Source organism: Myotis brandtii, unplaced genomic scaffold (genome assembly GCF_000412655.1).
Source record: "Myotis brandtii unplaced genomic scaffold, ASM41265v1 scaffold62, whole genome shotgun sequence".
Lineage (NCBI taxonomy): Eukaryota > Metazoa > Chordata > Mammalia > Chiroptera > Vespertilionidae > Myotis > Myotis brandtii.
The window spans coordinates 1,322,208-1,338,475 of record NW_005370366.1 but is presented as its reverse complement, the minus strand read 5'-3'; the positions used below and the strand labels follow the sequence as shown (position 1 = coordinate 1,338,475).

At 37.6% G+C, this 16,268-nt stretch overlaps 1 protein-coding gene across 4 annotated transcripts in view; it reads right to left on the bottom strand.

Moving 5' to 3' along the window:
* Positions 1 to 16,268, bottom strand: part of XPO4 (exportin 4) — a 144,062-nt gene that overhangs the window by 36,031 nt on the left and 91,763 nt on the right. For 3 of the 4 annotated variants that reach the window (XM_005879996.2, XM_014528145.1, XM_014528147.1), the window contains 2 exons: positions 15,850 to 16,007; positions 15,430 to 15,604 (listed from right to left, as the gene is read on the bottom strand). In XM_005879996.2, coding sequence (XP_005880058.1) covers positions 15,430 to 15,604; positions 15,850 to 16,007 — 333 coding nt within the window. Of the gene's footprint in view, positions 1 to 15,429; positions 15,629 to 15,849; positions 16,008 to 16,268 lie in introns of all 4 variants that reach the window. The other variant, XM_014528146.1, reaches the window with a different exon arrangement.

Sequence of the window (16,268 nt, the reverse complement as noted above, 5' to 3'; positions counted from 1 at the left end):
TCCCACAGCCGGACTCACGGCTTACAAATGCAGCAGCGGTGGCGGGAGCATCTCCCACCTCCATGGCAGCACTAAGGATGTCCAACTGACAGACATCTCCCGAGGGCTCCCGGACTGCAAGAGGGCGCAGGCTGGGCTGAGGGACCCGACCCCCCAAGTGCATGAATTTCGTGCACCAGGTCTCTATTAATAATATAAATAAACATAATGATGTTATTTTATTTAAGTCTAATTAGTATGCCTTAAAATATGGGGGAGAGTACATAAAAACATTAATATAACAAGTTTCAAAAGGAAAACTACAAATGATTTGGTTTACTTCTAATTTTTTGCCTTTTCAAAAAAAATTTTAAACATAATGAATTAAGTATTGAATGTCTATAACCAGGGGTGGGGGTGGGGGGAAGGTATTATATAACTGTATGTATGATTAAAGAGATAACAAAAAAATGGAAAGTGATGGAATTGAGTTTTAATTTTATGCACTATCTGAACTACTTTACCAATGAACATACAGTTCAAAACATTAAAACTGCAATCTGAAGTGATCTTAGTAATACAATTGTTATTATAACTGTGAAGAAAAAAGTAAAAATAAAAACTTAGCCTGCAAGAAACAGACACATTCCTAAAAAACAGGTGGCTTGTTCTTTGGAGAAAAACTGATACTTCCATAATTTGTAGTTAGTTTAAATGCCACCAAAATTTTTAGTTAGTTTAAATCCGCCCCCCCCCCTCCGCCCCCCCCAAAAAAAAACCAGCTCAGTCAATTCACAGGTGAGAGCTAGTCAACTAGTCAACTAGTCAAAACAAAAAAAACCATCTTATCTTATACAAACTGATTTTAAGAGAACAGAAAAAGAGGACAAGCTGGAGAGTGATCTGTGAGGCTGGTATAACGGATACCAAACACAGTTCGTAAGGGGCCGCGATACATGGTCATCAAGTTGGGTTTAATTCAGAAATGCACGGGTAATTTTAGTGTTAGAAAATCTATAAAAGCAATGTATCACATTACCAGATTAAGCATAAATACATTTAATAATATCCAATACTCATTCATGTATTTAAAAACCTATTAGCAATTCTGATAAAGGATAGCTCAGAAACCTATAACAAACACTATTCCTAATGATAAGCCAGAAAAAATGTTTTCAGTATTCAACATTGTACAAGAAAAAGAAATACAAATTGTGAAGACTGCAAAGAAGCAAAATTGTCATTATTTACAGAAGATATAATTGTCCACAGAAAACTAAAATGACTAAAGACAAATTATTAGAATCAGTAAGAATTTTTAAATTTAGTACATATCAGACCAATATAGAAATACCAACTGCATGCATTCCTCAATGCCAGGAACAACCTGAAAAGTCAGGTTTAAAAAAGATATAATAGCAACAAAAATATAAGGTACTAAATAAAAAGTTGTTCCTTTATTAGAAGACAATTAGAACTAAATTAGTATAAAAAACAGCACATTTATGGATAGAGCTGATATAGTAGTGATGTCCATTCTTCATTAAAGGTTCCCTATAACCCAACTTGACAAACAGAAGATTTATATGAAAGAATAAAAAGCAAATACATCCAAGACTCTTCTGAAGAATTGGAGGGAGGACAGAGAGAGGGAAAGAATGACATCTGTCCTACTAAATCCAGACATCCCCTCAGAACAAAGCAAAATATGCGTGCAGAAAGACAAACTGACCAATCAAGAAAAACCCATTTATATGTGAAAACTAGACATATGACAGCAGTACTCCAGAAAATTATTGAGAAATGAAGGGCTATTCAATACAGGTTGCTGGCAGGAAAAACAAAGTGAAAAGACAACCTACAAAGAATGAGAAAAAATATTTGCAAACCACATATCTGATATAGGTTCATATCCCCAGAAGACATACAAGTGGCCAACAGGTACATGAAAAGGGGCTCACCATCACCAATCATCAGGGAAATGAAAATCAAAGTCATAATGAGATGTCCCCTCACACATGTTGGAATGGCTATCATCAAAAAGACAAGAAATAACAAGTACTAGTGAGGATATGGAGAAAAGGGAACCCTGTGCACTGTTAGTGGGAACGTAAATTGATCAACCACTATGGAAACCAGTATGGAAATTCCTCAAAAAAATTAATAAAAGAACTAACATTCAATCCAGAAGTTCCACTTCTGGAAATATATCCAAAGGAAACAAGAACATTATCTCACAGAGATATCTGTACATCCGTGTTCACAGTAGCATTATTTACAATAGTCCAGATATGGAAACAACCTCAGTGTCCATCAATGGATTAATAAATTTTTATAAACACATACGAACAATGGACTATTACTCAGCCATAAAAAATGAGGCCATCATACCATTTTGACATAATGGATGGACCTTGAAGACATTATGCTAAATGAAATAAGTCAGGCAGAGAAAGACAAATACCATAGGATCTCACATATGGGGGGGAAAAAACCAACACCAGACTCACAGACTTGTGGATTTGTGATTACCAGAGCTAGGGATCTAGAGGAAGGGGGTCCAAAGGTCCAAGCTTACAGTTATAAGATTAATAAGTACTAGGGATGTGATGTACAACTTGATGACTATAGTTAACATAGCTGTGTGCTATGAAAGCTGTTAAGAGAGTAGATAATATTAAGAATTTTCACACCACAAGGGCTTTTTTTTTTCTTTTCTCTTTCTTGTGTCTATACGAGATGATGGATGTTAGCAAAACCTATTGTGGTTATCATTTCACAATATATACCAAGCCATCATTTTATACACCTTAAACTTATAGAATGATGTATGTCAATAAAACTGGGGTGGGGATGGGGGGGGCTAGTCGGTTTGGCTCAGTGGATAGAGCGTTGGCCTGCAGACCAAAGGGTCCCAGGTTCAATTCCGGTCAAGGGCAGACCGTGTTTTTTGGGCTTGATCCTCAGTGGGGGGCATGCAGGAGGCAGCTGATCAATGATTCTCTCTCATCATTGATGTTTCTCTCTCTCTCCCCCGCTCCCTTCCTCTCTGAAATAAAAAATGTATTTAAAAAAAAACTGGGGAGGGGTGGGAATAGAACAGAAATGAACGAATGAATGCTGAAAAAATCTCAGGGTCTCCTGTGTGTGTCTTGGGGACTCTTGTCATTAGACAAGAGGGTCCTCCATAGGTCTTTCCTATTCATGTTTTTTAAAAAACTGTTTCCAATTCTGATAAAGGATCACTCAAAATACTTTATTAGCCATATAGAAATAAAATTAAATCTTGATACCAAAATTAAATTCTAAAGTGGTAGTCATGAAAGGCAAATGGCTTTAAAATTATTTTTGATTAATTTAGTGAGATAGAGAGAGAGACAGAGACAGAGAGAGATTTGTTGCTCCACTTATGTATTCATTGGTTGCTTCTTCTTGTATGTGCCCTGACCAGATATTGAAACCACAACCTTGGTATATCGGACAACACTAACCAACTCAGCTATCCAGCTCGGGCATGAAACTTTTAGAATATTTAGAAGAAAACACAGGAAGGGTAGGTATCTGAAACAAGAAGCCAATAATGCAAATCATAAAAAAATGACAATGAGCTCAACTAAGATGAAGAACACCTGTTCATCATAAGATACCATCAAGTCTAAATGCAATATGGTATCCAGGGACTGGATCCCGGAATAGAAAAAGGATACTGGTGGGAAGTAGGTGAAGTCCAAATAAAGCATGTAGTTAATAAAAAATGTAATGTTATTACTTTGTTAGTTCTGACACATACCATGGTTATACAAAGTGATAATATTAGGGAAACTTGGTAAAAGATATATGGAAATTATACTGTCTTGGCAACTTTTCTGTAAATCTAAAGTGATTCCAAATTAAAGAAAAAAATACCATAAAGTGAGAAGAGGGCCACAAGCTGGGAGAACAGAGCTGCAACAGTATATATATAGAGAATTTCTACACATCAGTAAGAGAAGATAACCTTATAGGAAAGGGGCCATGAACTAATCCAGCCTTTCATACGAATGACCATGAGAATTACACATTTACAATACAAAAAGATGCTCAATGTTATTAGAACTTGGGAAAGCAACTTAAGACTATGTTTCATTTATTTTTATTTTTTTGCACGTTCATGAGGCAGCCAATAGACACCAATGTGCTCCTCCCCCGCCTTCCTCTCTCTAAAATAATTTTTTTTAAAGTGCTTCTGGTGATGACTCAGAAGGAAATAAGGAACATTACTAGAAACTGGAGGAAAGACAATCCTTTTTAAAAAGTGGCAAAAAAGTTAACTGAATTATATCCTACAGTTGTGTGAAAAGTACAATTTATTAGTGAGGAACTTGGATATTTTAGCTAGAGCAATTTCCAAGAACCATAATGAAAGTGGAGCCTGGTTTCTTCTTGGTGCTTACAGTAAAATGTAAGAGGAAAGCTATTTTAATGCGTGAAATGTTAAAAGAAACCAGGAGTTGATGATTTGAGAAATTCCCAGCTGATTTACATCACAAAACAAAAAGAGGAATGCTAAAATAGAGGAGGTTAATTATAAGAAAGCATTGCTGTAGAGAGAAAGCCAAGAGTAGTGCTGAAGAGATTACACATGTAACTCAAGGATCCCCTGAACCAACCATCTAAACAGAAACTAGGAAGAGACATGAGAATAGGAGATCTATGGAGGACCCTCTTGTCTAATGACAAGAATCCCCAAGACATACACAGGAGACCCACAAGAATCTTGAGAATGTTATATCAGCAGAAACACTGACAACTTGACCTAAAGGGGTGAGAGAGAGAATGAAATAAAGAAACTCTATTGGACTACCAAAATTCTACTGGTAAGAACAGGCCAATCAGCTGCAAACACCTGCTACCCTTCAAAAGAGTAAGGATAAACATCAAAAGCAAAGGTAACGAAAGTAAAAATAAACAAATGGCACTATGTCAAAGCTTCTGCACAACAAAGGAAATCATCAACAGAATGAGAAGGCAACCTAATAAATGGGAAAAAAAATATTTCTTATATTTTCAAATCATCTATCTGATATGAAGCTAATATTCAAAATATATAAAAAGCTCATACAACTCAATAGCAAAAAAAAAAAAAAAAAAAAAAAAAAAAAAAAAAGACCTACAAATGGCCAACAGACACATGAAAAGATGCTTGTCACTTATCATCAAAACCACCAGCTTCACTTCATACCGACTAGAACTGCTATTATCAAAAAGACAATAAACAACAAGTTTTGGTGAGGAGGTGCTGAAAAGGGAACCCAACAACCCCAGTACTGTTGATGTGAATGTACCTGGGTTGCAGGTTTGATCCTGGCTCCTGACTGGGGATTTCACCAATATGGAAAACAGTATAAAGAAAGGTACCTCAAAAAAATAAAAATAGAACTACCATCTGATCCAGCAATTCCACTTCCAGATATTTATCCAAAGAAAACAAAAACACTATTTCAAAAAAATATATGCCCCCTGCCCCCAATGTGTTCATTGCAGCATTATTTACAACTAGAGGCCTGGTGCATGAAAATTTGTCCCTCAGCCTGGCGTGCGCCCTCTCGCAGTCCGGGACCCCTTGGGGGATGTCCACCTGCCGGCTTAGGCACACTCCCCAGGGGATCGGGCCTAAGCTGGCAGTCAGACATCCCTCTGGCAGCATGGGAGCACTCAGGGGATGTCCAACTGACAGCTTAGGTGCCCCCATGGGGAGCGGGTGTAAGCCATCAGTCGGACAACCTTAGTGCTGCCAAGGAGGCAGGAGGGGCTCCCGCCACTGCCGCTGCGCTCACAGCCATCAGCCCAGCTTTTGGCTGAGTGGAGGTCCCACTGTGGGAGCACACTGACACAAGGGGGCAGCTCCTGCATTGAGCGTCTTCCCCCGGTGGTCAGCATGTGTCATAGCGACTGGTCATTCTGCCATGAGGATCAATTTGCATATTACCTTTTTATTATATAGGATGGCCAGACATGGAAACAACCTAAGTGTCCACCATTGGATGAATGGATAAAGAAAATGTGACATATTCACACACACACACACACACACACACACACACACACACACACACACGAAACATTAGTCAGCCATATAAAATAATGAACTCTTGCTATCTGTGATAATATGGATGGACTTTGAAGGCAGTATGCTAAGTGAAATAAATCTGACAGAGAAAGACAAATACTGAATGATCTCACATATATGTGGAATCTAAAAAATAAAATAAAACAAAAAAACAAACAAAACTGAGATCACAGATACAGAAAATGGATTGATGGTTACCAGGAATGGAGGTGATAAGGTGGACGAAATGGGTGAAAAGGATCAAAATGCACAAATTTCCAATCTATAATAATAAAAGTATAATATGCTAATTAGACCAGACGTCCTTCCAGACGACCTACCGAACGAAGCCGGAGCTGCGAGGGAAGCCCAGGTCCTGGGTGCCTGCCGGCGGCCGGATGGAAGCCTGGTTCCCGGGTGCCAGATGGAAATCAGTGCCGGCAGCAGGGGGAAGTAAGGCCTACTCTTGCACGAATTTCGTGCATCAGGCCTCTAGTTATAAAATAAATAAGTCATGAGGATGCAATGTACAGTATGGTGGCCATAGTTAATAATACTGTACTGCATATTTAAAAGTTGCTAAGAGAGGAAATCTTATAAGTTCTCATCATATGATGAGATTTTTTTAGACTTCTGAACTGATAATATTTAGCTGAGATCTTGGCTTAAGGTGATGCTTCAATGGGTTGAGACTTTGAAGAATGTTGGGATAGGATGAGTGTATTTTGCATGATGGACAGATGTGAATCTTCAGGGGCCGAAAGGCAGACTGTGGTAGACTCCAAAATGGCACCCAAAAAGATGTCCATATCCTCCAGACCAGTGGTCGCCAACCTTTCGGACCTCACCACCAGTTGGCGACCGCTGCTCCAGACCATGTTTTATACAGTACTTGCAAGTTTGGCAAGAACTGTGATGTCAAGACATGGTAATATTAGGGAAACTTGGTAAAGGTATATGGAAATTATACTGTCAGTGGAAGGGGTTCATCCTGGCCGGTATGGCTTTATTGGTTGATTGTTGCCCTGTTGACTGAAAGGTTGTCAGTTTGATTCCCAGTCAGGGCACACAACCAGGTTGTGGATTTGGTCCCCTGTTGGGGTGTGTATGCGAGGCAACCAATTGATGTTTCTTGCTCACATTGATGCTTCTCTCACTCTCACTCTCCCTTCCTCTCTCTGTAAAATAATTTCTTTTATTTTTGTTAATTCTCACCCGAGGATATTTTCCACTGATGTTTAGAGAGAGTGGAAGGAAGAGGGAGAGACAGAGAAAGAGAAACATCAATGTGAGAGAGACACATCAACTGGTTGTCTCATGCACATGTCCCAACCAGGGCCAGTGAGTAAGCCTGCAATTGAGGTATGTTTCCTAGACTGGAATTGAACCTAGGACCCTTCAGCCCAAAGGCTGACACTCTACCCACTGAGCCAAACCGGCTAAGGCTCTAAAATCAATTTAAAAAACCTTTTTTTAATGGGAGGGACTCACTAGTACCATCAACTGTAGTACCGGTAATATTCTTGCACTGGGTTGTGGATTCACTCATGGTCAATTTATTATGTTTCAGAAACTATGTGCTTTATTTTATGTCTGTATCAAATATGACGTAATAAAATCACCTATGATGTTTTTGAGGACTAAAGAAAGATAATGATCAAACACAATGTGAAAAAAGGCCAACACAATGCTCAATTTGTTATTAGCAGCAGCAGAAGGTGGTTTTATTCATGAACAAACAGTTATTGAATGCTAAGAGCTAAGCATGTGGAATATGAAGATGAATAAGATCGTTTCTTCCCACAGAAACATCTGTGGCCTGTTTATATACTTCACAAGCATGTGCTTTGCAGATATCATTTGTTAAGTCTTAACAGTTTCTCTTGCCAAAATAAACAGACTGGTAACGCATCTTAAGAGGAACTTAGGGAGTAGCATCTCTGACCTCCAGTGTCTCAAGGAAGAAGCAGGGCATTTCAAAAACTACCTTCATTGTTCTTCAGTATACACATCATGCATGGTATTGTAATTTACTTATTCATATTCAGAAAAGTACAAAATATAAAAGCCTTTTTGTTGTCAGAGAGTTCAACAATCCCTCCCATAAAGCCCTGATATAAGACAAAAGAGAAGACCTCAAGAGAATGTAAGAGCCTCTATTCATTGGATGGTAATTTAAAATAAGAACTAAAAACTGCTAAAGAGGCTTCTGGCTCCTTTTGAACACCAATACAAGTAATTCATCAGGCAAAGTGTGAGAAATGTAGTTAATGACAATTGGCAACTAGAGCTTTCAGTCTAATCATGGTGAACTGAAACCTAACCGTGTGCTTTTTCATAAATCTTGGCCCTGCTCCATGGCCACCCTGGCCAACACCCAGCAGCCAAGCCTGAGCACGTGCACAGCGATGATGGAGGAGTCCCAAGTAGACACTATGTGCTCATGCCCTAAGTATTGATAGGCCTGCTGCCAGAAAGGCTTTGGAAACGGGCTTAGAGCTTATGAGACTACTTGACCCCACTTTACTCCATTTGGGACTGAAGTGTGGGGAAGGTGATTAAATATGATATCAGCACTTATATTTCAATGCCCATAATTAACTTGGAAGTGTATAGGGGTGAATCTACAGCTCTTCAGCCATTAAAAAAAAAAAAAAGTCTGCCTTTGTCTGATGTAAATATATAAAAAATCATTAATTGTATTTATGAAGATGCTGCCAAACAAAGCTTTGGAAAAAAACTTTCAGTATGTAAATTGCTCCACTTTTTTAAATTTCAGAAACTGAATCTAACAATACTGTTTGATTCCAGCTATATAACATTCTGGAAAATAAAAAAATATATTGAGACAATAAAAATATCTGTGGTTGCCAGGGGGTGAAGTAGGAGGATAAATAGGCAGAGCACAGGATTTTTAGGGTAGTGAAACTACTCTGTGTGAGATACTATAATGGTGAATACATAACATTCTACATTTGTTCAACCCAAAGAATGTGCAACACCAAGAGTGAGCCCTAGTGTGAACTGTGGACTTTGAGTAATATGGACATGTTAATGTTGATTCATCAACTTTAATAACTGTACTATCTGGTGGGGGGTGTTGATTTTATAAAACTGTGTTGGCAGGGATATAAGGGAATTCTGTGTTTTCCTCAGTTTTGCTGTGGATCCAAAACTGCTGTAAAAAATATAGTGTGCGTGTATACCTAATATCAGATACTGCAGAAATGTACAAGGTAAGTCTTGTATACAAGATAAATCTCAAGTAGAGTAGGTCTAAATCCAATTGCTATGCTGCAAACTCCAAAAGTATTCCTATCCACTACAGTACTACAGTTACTAGCAGGTTTTTGGTATAAGCCATCCCCCATTAGATGTTTCTCTACAACTATCAAATAACCAACATAACAACTTCCAATCTTTTCTATGAAATTGGAAAGCTCTATCTTTGATCATTAGAAATGTCTTCTTATGTAAACATAAATTACATGACTTAGTTTTTAAAAGCTTTGAGTCATAGACATAAAAAAAAGGGCAGTAAGATGGGAATGGGTGATTAATTCTCACATGGAAGAGTTTATTCTAAAGAATAACCACCTTTAAGAAGTTCCATGAGAGAACTTGGCTGGAGATCCTGGCTAGAGAACCTGGCTAGGCTGCTGATCAAACGAAAAAAAAAAAAAGAAGTTCCATGACCTTAGACTTTGTATTCTCATTTCCAGCTGGAGGTTACTGCTGCCATACTGCTCTTCACAAGGATTTGGGAATGAAAACACAACAGAGCTCACAGAGAATGGAAAAAAAGTGCCAAGAACACTGGCAGAAAGTTTACTGACAGCGTTCACTTGCAAACACGATGAAAAAAATAATTTGGCAGAAATAGCTTATGCAACAAAAAATGTGCTGAGTGTAACAGAACAGGTTAAACACTCCAGGTTTTACCAATATACTATTTCTTAATCTGGATGGTTGGTACACAGTTGCTCATTTTATTATTCTTAGAATTTTTATATAAAGTTTTTCCCTTATATAAATGAAACATTTCACAGCCAGTTGAGCATTTACAGGCATTGGCACAACACCCAAACCTCAATGCACAGAGCAAAACATTCACGAGACAGGATAACACAGGAATGGAGACTAGAAGAGCTGTATTGGTGCATGCTGTTATTCATCTGTGTAAGTACTGAGATTCTTTCTCTAGGGTAGCAGTATCATTTAAGGCAAATATGGCAATTTGGGGAAATGTAACAGTAATAACATAAGTAAAACTCTCCATTTTAAGAAAGAATTTAGAAGTCTTTGAATGTCAAATACAAAATAAAATTAATTCCTTCTCTTGTGATTTTTATTTAAACTTCAAAGTACCTGTGCAGCTGACAGTATTCCTGGCTTCTGAAATCCCCTAGGAGAAATTGATTTAGTGGACAAACAGTGCAGCTGTTCAATGAGTCCTATAGATAGATTACTTAAAAATATACCCCACAAAAACACCATGAGTTCGAGTTGTGATTGACAAGTTTTTTAAAATGATGCATTCCTAGATTAACATACTTTCTTCCTTTTGGAAATGCTTAACAAATTCCCAAATTCTTAATACTAAAGAATACATATGAATTAAGCACCATGCCAGGCACATGGTAGATATTCAGGACATATTTATGGAAGGAATTAATCAGCAGCACTCCCACTGGAGTGATATCTCAGGAATTCCCCTGGCATACGGGGGTAGAAAGATCCCTTTCTCTACTTCATTGAAGTGTTTCTTTTGAACCCCTAACCCATTACATCTGGTTGTTTCTAATGCCATATGGAACAATAGTTATATTAGTAAATTGGCTTTATTCTAAATCCACTATTCTCTTCATGTGCCAGAAGTCTGTAACACTTAAACACTGATTGTGTGCTAGGACTGGTGCAGCAAATTGAAAAAGTAAGAACTGACAAGTCAGCATTGGTAAAATTGTAAACCAATCAGAATTTAAATAAAACACTAAAATTATTTTTAAATCCTTCTTTCAATGAGAATCTATATTTAAGATGCAATAATAACAAATTGTCTTCCAAATATCCTAGTAGAGCTAAAATTACTGTTCGTATTAAAAAGAAGACCATTGTAAATGCAAGGTTTAAACAAATAATCCGGCATCTCAGTCAATTCTTTGATCTTTCAAGCAGAGGGAGTGAATGACTATAATGGGCTAGCTAGACTGTGTCTTGCTCTCATAGTATCATCAGAACCGCTGGGTGGGCCTGCAGTGTGGCTTCCCAAACAGTCCCAACCTCTAAGGAGCTAAGGTTCATTGTACTGACGTCACCATTCCAAAAAGTCAGCTACTGTTTTCCCTCTTATCACTGAAATATCACTCAGGTTTGCTTCCCACTCACAGTTTGTAATTTGGCCTCAATGAACTCCTTTGACCACATCTCTTCTCCACAAAGTAACTGTCCATGGAGCTCTAGAAACCAGTACTGAATTAACAATGCTGAAGCTTAAATGCTGTCATGAGGCATCACACTCTAGAATGAACTTCTAACAAGTTCATCAAGTATTTTTTCTTTACTACCTTGTCCTGATGGTCTTGACAATGGGCTACAAATGCACTAAACTTAAGTATAAAGTTCTTCCTTCATAAAATGTACCTACAACCACCTCCCTTATGTACCCACTCCACACACCCAAACACACATATATTTCAGTTTTTAAGCAGCATGATGGCTGTTTCTGAATGAACTCAACCAGTTACCATGGCTTCTGTCTGATGAACCTAATGGGGGCTGAACTTAAAATTATCTACTGACAAAAGAAATCAAGAAACCAGAGTACTGAGTTTGAGTCATATTAGCTTCAAATTTTACTGAATTAAAGTGCATGTGTTTGTAGAAATATGAACAATTATTTTGTTAGGATTTTTAAGTCAATAGCTTCATCCCCACAAACATTCTTAACTCTTCAGTTTGGCAACAGACAATAACTTTATGGGGGGCGGGGGGGTTTGAAAAAGTCCTTGGCTTCAGGAAGTCACAAGTAATAGCAAGAAATTTTAACAGTCAAGGACAACGTGGTTAAAGGCTAGAATTGCTCTTTTGAGCACAGTTTCAGGTTACTACAATGTGAGGGTTTGTCACAATCTCTTTACAAACAGGCTAAATCCACTGAGCAAGGATGTACTTCATGAACACATACAAACATCAAGGATTTTTCCTCGGCCCTGGCTGGTGTGGCTCGGTTTGTTGTGGGTTGGACCCCCCATCAGGGTGCATGTGGGAGGCAACTGATCGATGTTTCTCCCTCAGATCAATGTTTTGCTTTCTCTCTCCGTTCCTTCCTCCCTTCCTCTCTCTAAGATCAATTGAAAAAAATAAAATGAACTTGTTCCATTAAAAAAAAAAAGAACTTTTCCTCCCCTTAAGATGCTCCCCCACCCCCTACAGTAACATAATCAAGATCAGACACTTGAAATTTCTAAAGAGATACAATCCCCCCACTGGTATGAACCAGGCCGCATGGCGGGCATATGCACGGGTTGCGGGCTCGATCACCAGTGTAGGGCGTGCAGGAGGCAGCCAATCGACGATTCTCTCTCATCACTAATGTTTCTATCTCTCTCTCCTTTCCTCTCTGAAATCAATAAATATACATATATATTAAATAAATGTAGTTATGAAAAAAATATCACAATAAGATAAGTGTATATGCTGAATGTTTCCCTATTGGGAAAAGAAGTTCCTTTGATATATAAAAAAAGAAAATCAGAAAAAATCTCACAAAATTAAAATAATAAAGAAAACTAGTATTAAAATTATTGGTTTGCAAGTTAGTCTTACTTGGTAAGACAGTACAAATAATACAGGCACTCAAAATTTATTATTATTAATCCACATTTTATTATACACATGTACAGGCACCTTCATATAGTTAATCCACTTTATAAAATATCAGAAGTTATCATTCCAACTATATTGACTAGGAAACATGCTCATAAAGGGTAAGCAATTTGCCCAGGATTGATTACTTGGCTCATGAGGTACTGTCTCCCTCCAAAGTTCATACTCTTTCTGTTTCATGCTGACTCCCAAAACAGTTTTTTTAATATCCCTCAATTTTTCTATTTTATTTTATTATTATTTTTTAACCCTCACTCAAGGATATTTTTCCATTGATTTTTAGAGAGAGTGGAAGAGAGAGGGAGAGACAGAGAGAAACATCGATGTGAGAGAAACACATCGATAGGTTGCCTCCTGCACAAGCCATGACCTGGGCCCGGGCCGGGGAGAAGCCTGCAACTGCGGTATGTGCCCTTGACCGGAATCGAATCCGGGACCCTTCAGTCCCCAGGCTGACGCTCTACCCACTGAGTCAATAGGATAGGGCAATCTTTCTATTTTAACTTAAAAGATCATTCCTTTACACATCTTCCACCTTGGCTCAACTCTGTATTATGTGCTGGCACCACAATCACTCAGGGAAACTTTGTCTCAGAAGCTCCACTTTGGTACAAGTACTTTGATGTCTGCTGCACCTATCCAGTCCTTGGACCAGCATATAGGAGCCACATGCAAACAGTGGAAGGATGAGATGACACTAATGAGAATGCCTTCAGTCTTCTGGCAGTTCACCCTGTGGGGTGGCTTCCCACCCCAGCCAAACTTCACCAACCTTGCCAAATTGGCTAGTATAAGTCAAGCAAGCTTTACACATACCTTTTCCCTCTACCTTTTTTAACAGTAACAAATTATTGTTTAAAACATTTTTAAGTGTCATAAACAGATCAGTTAAGAGAAATGATTAATGAAAAGAAATAACACTTTTCTTCAGTGAAACCTATCAGGTATATCATAACTAGAGTACACCTTCTTGTAAAACAAGCACACTTCTCGGGAAGTGTGTCTAGGGTTTCAGTATTCTAATATTTCTGAGTGAGACCTTGAGAGAAAAACCATTGCCAAATTGTCTGTCTCCTGGTCAAAATAAATAAACTCTAAACTTAAAACTCTGCAAACCAAGAATGTTCTGTATCTTCCAGCAATTCTTCTATAAAACATTTAGAAACATCCTTAACCACAAATAGAAACCCAAAGGTAGCTGTGTTTCTAAATATGAGGTGGACATGCTGCCTAATCCATCTGGTTTAGAAAACATACAAAGTGGGGAGGGGGAGGGGGACAAAGTACAACAAAACTGTTAAATGAAATCTGACTGACTCAGAATCCGTGATAATCTGAAAGGGATCTGAACAAAGCTTAAATACTTAAAATGTCCCTGTATGTCCATACTTCAGACATAATTGTTCCCCCTGAGAAAATCACATACGATGCCTTTAAGCTCCAATTTCTCTACTACCTACATTTTTTCCAACATACAAATGTCTGCCTGACCTGGATCCTTTCCTCATCAAACTACTGATGCCCAGCCACATAAGCATAACCACTCGAGTCCTTTATCCTCTGAACTTCTAAGGGATAAAAAAAAACACACTCCCAGGCTCCCAACAAAAGAACTCAGTTAAGATTTAGCATGAAATTCTAACAGATACCTATACTCTTTTAACCCTTACAATCTTTGAAAAAGATCCACATTTTGATTCATAAAGAGAATAATTAGATTCTATAATTTAATAACTACTTTGTAGGGGGAAAAAGGCACAATGATTTCCCATGATTAATGTGGATATTAACCATAGCTGTTACAAATGTAGTTGTGTTTCAAGGAGTCCTAGTACATGTTTTCCAAATTAAATACAAAATTTGGAAAATACACATTTGAAAATTTTTATCGAAAAACATCTTCAGTGGCTGTTACTGGTCTTCATTTTAAATGTTATCAAGATATGCTATTAAACTGTAGCAAAATTAAAAAATTAAAGAGCACAGTCTAATCAAAATAAGCAGGTTATAATTATTTGAACCAAATAATATTTACATAATTTCCTTAAGGCTAAATTTTTAAAATTCTCAATAAATATATAAAGTTACACATAATCACAACTACTAGTCTACCACAAAGTTAGCAGCACTATTTAAACATAAAAGTTCTTATTGTAAAATGGAACTTCAACATAATTCTTAGTATAAACGTTTCATTCCATTTCCTACATTCAGGTACTAAATTATCATAAAGTTAAATCTTGAGACCAATACATTTAATCTACTAAAGTGATTTTAATCCACAACATTTAAAAAAAAAATCGTGTTTCTAAACACAAATTACCAAGTAATTTGCACATAAAAACAAAAAAAGGGACAATTTTAACAACAGCTAGCACTCACTTAAAATTACTACTTGTCATGAGAAATGTCTCAAAGGCACAGCAAATTTCCTTGTGAACAACAGACACCATTAATTCAGAATGGTCACTTACCACTTCTTCCAAAGCAGCACTACGCCCAAAAGAACAAGTGAGGTGTGTGAGGCAGTTCACAAAGGACGAGAAAAGCTCACTTGGAATGGCAGTTAAGACGTTTCGAGGGAACACAGTTATCAGGTTGCTGATAATGCTGGAGATCCCCACAGCTTCAGAATCTTCTATTTCAATTCTACAAACCAGGTAACAAATGTTACTGGTGGTAGAAGACAAGTTACAATAACTCATTTCCAAACATGCAAAACTTTTCACCTATTCATTCATTTTTAAAGGCATGTCTCTGTATTAATTTCAAATTATCATATAATTCAAAATATACAAAGTGGAAAAAAATCACTAGCTTTTGTTCCACCACTGTTAAGCATATAGACAAACATGAAAGTTCCTTTTTTGGTGACAAAGGGCAAGTATACCTACCCATTGATAGTACTCAGTAAACCCTCAATGAAGTGTGCTAGGTAGTCAACCTGTGCTCCTTCATCGGGGAAGACAGGTCCGTGCAAAGAAGCTAACTGGGCGAGGCACTGCAGAGAATCTTGTGCCATATCTGAATCTTCTCTGATTTTTCGATGTACCTGTTAGAAAGAATTACTAATCCATAAAAATAAATTCTTCTTTTGTAAGGGTCACATGTCTATCATGCTGAATGAGGTAAGCGAAAACTTCACAATAGCTGGTTATTTCTAGAAAATTAATCCCTGAATTAAGCTAAATTTGAGAATGTCCCTCAGTCCACTTTACATTATAGTCCATGATTTCAAACATATCAATTAATTTTAACTGAGGGCTACCTACATTTTGAACATTGAATTGTCTCCAGCATGCTATGACAAAGA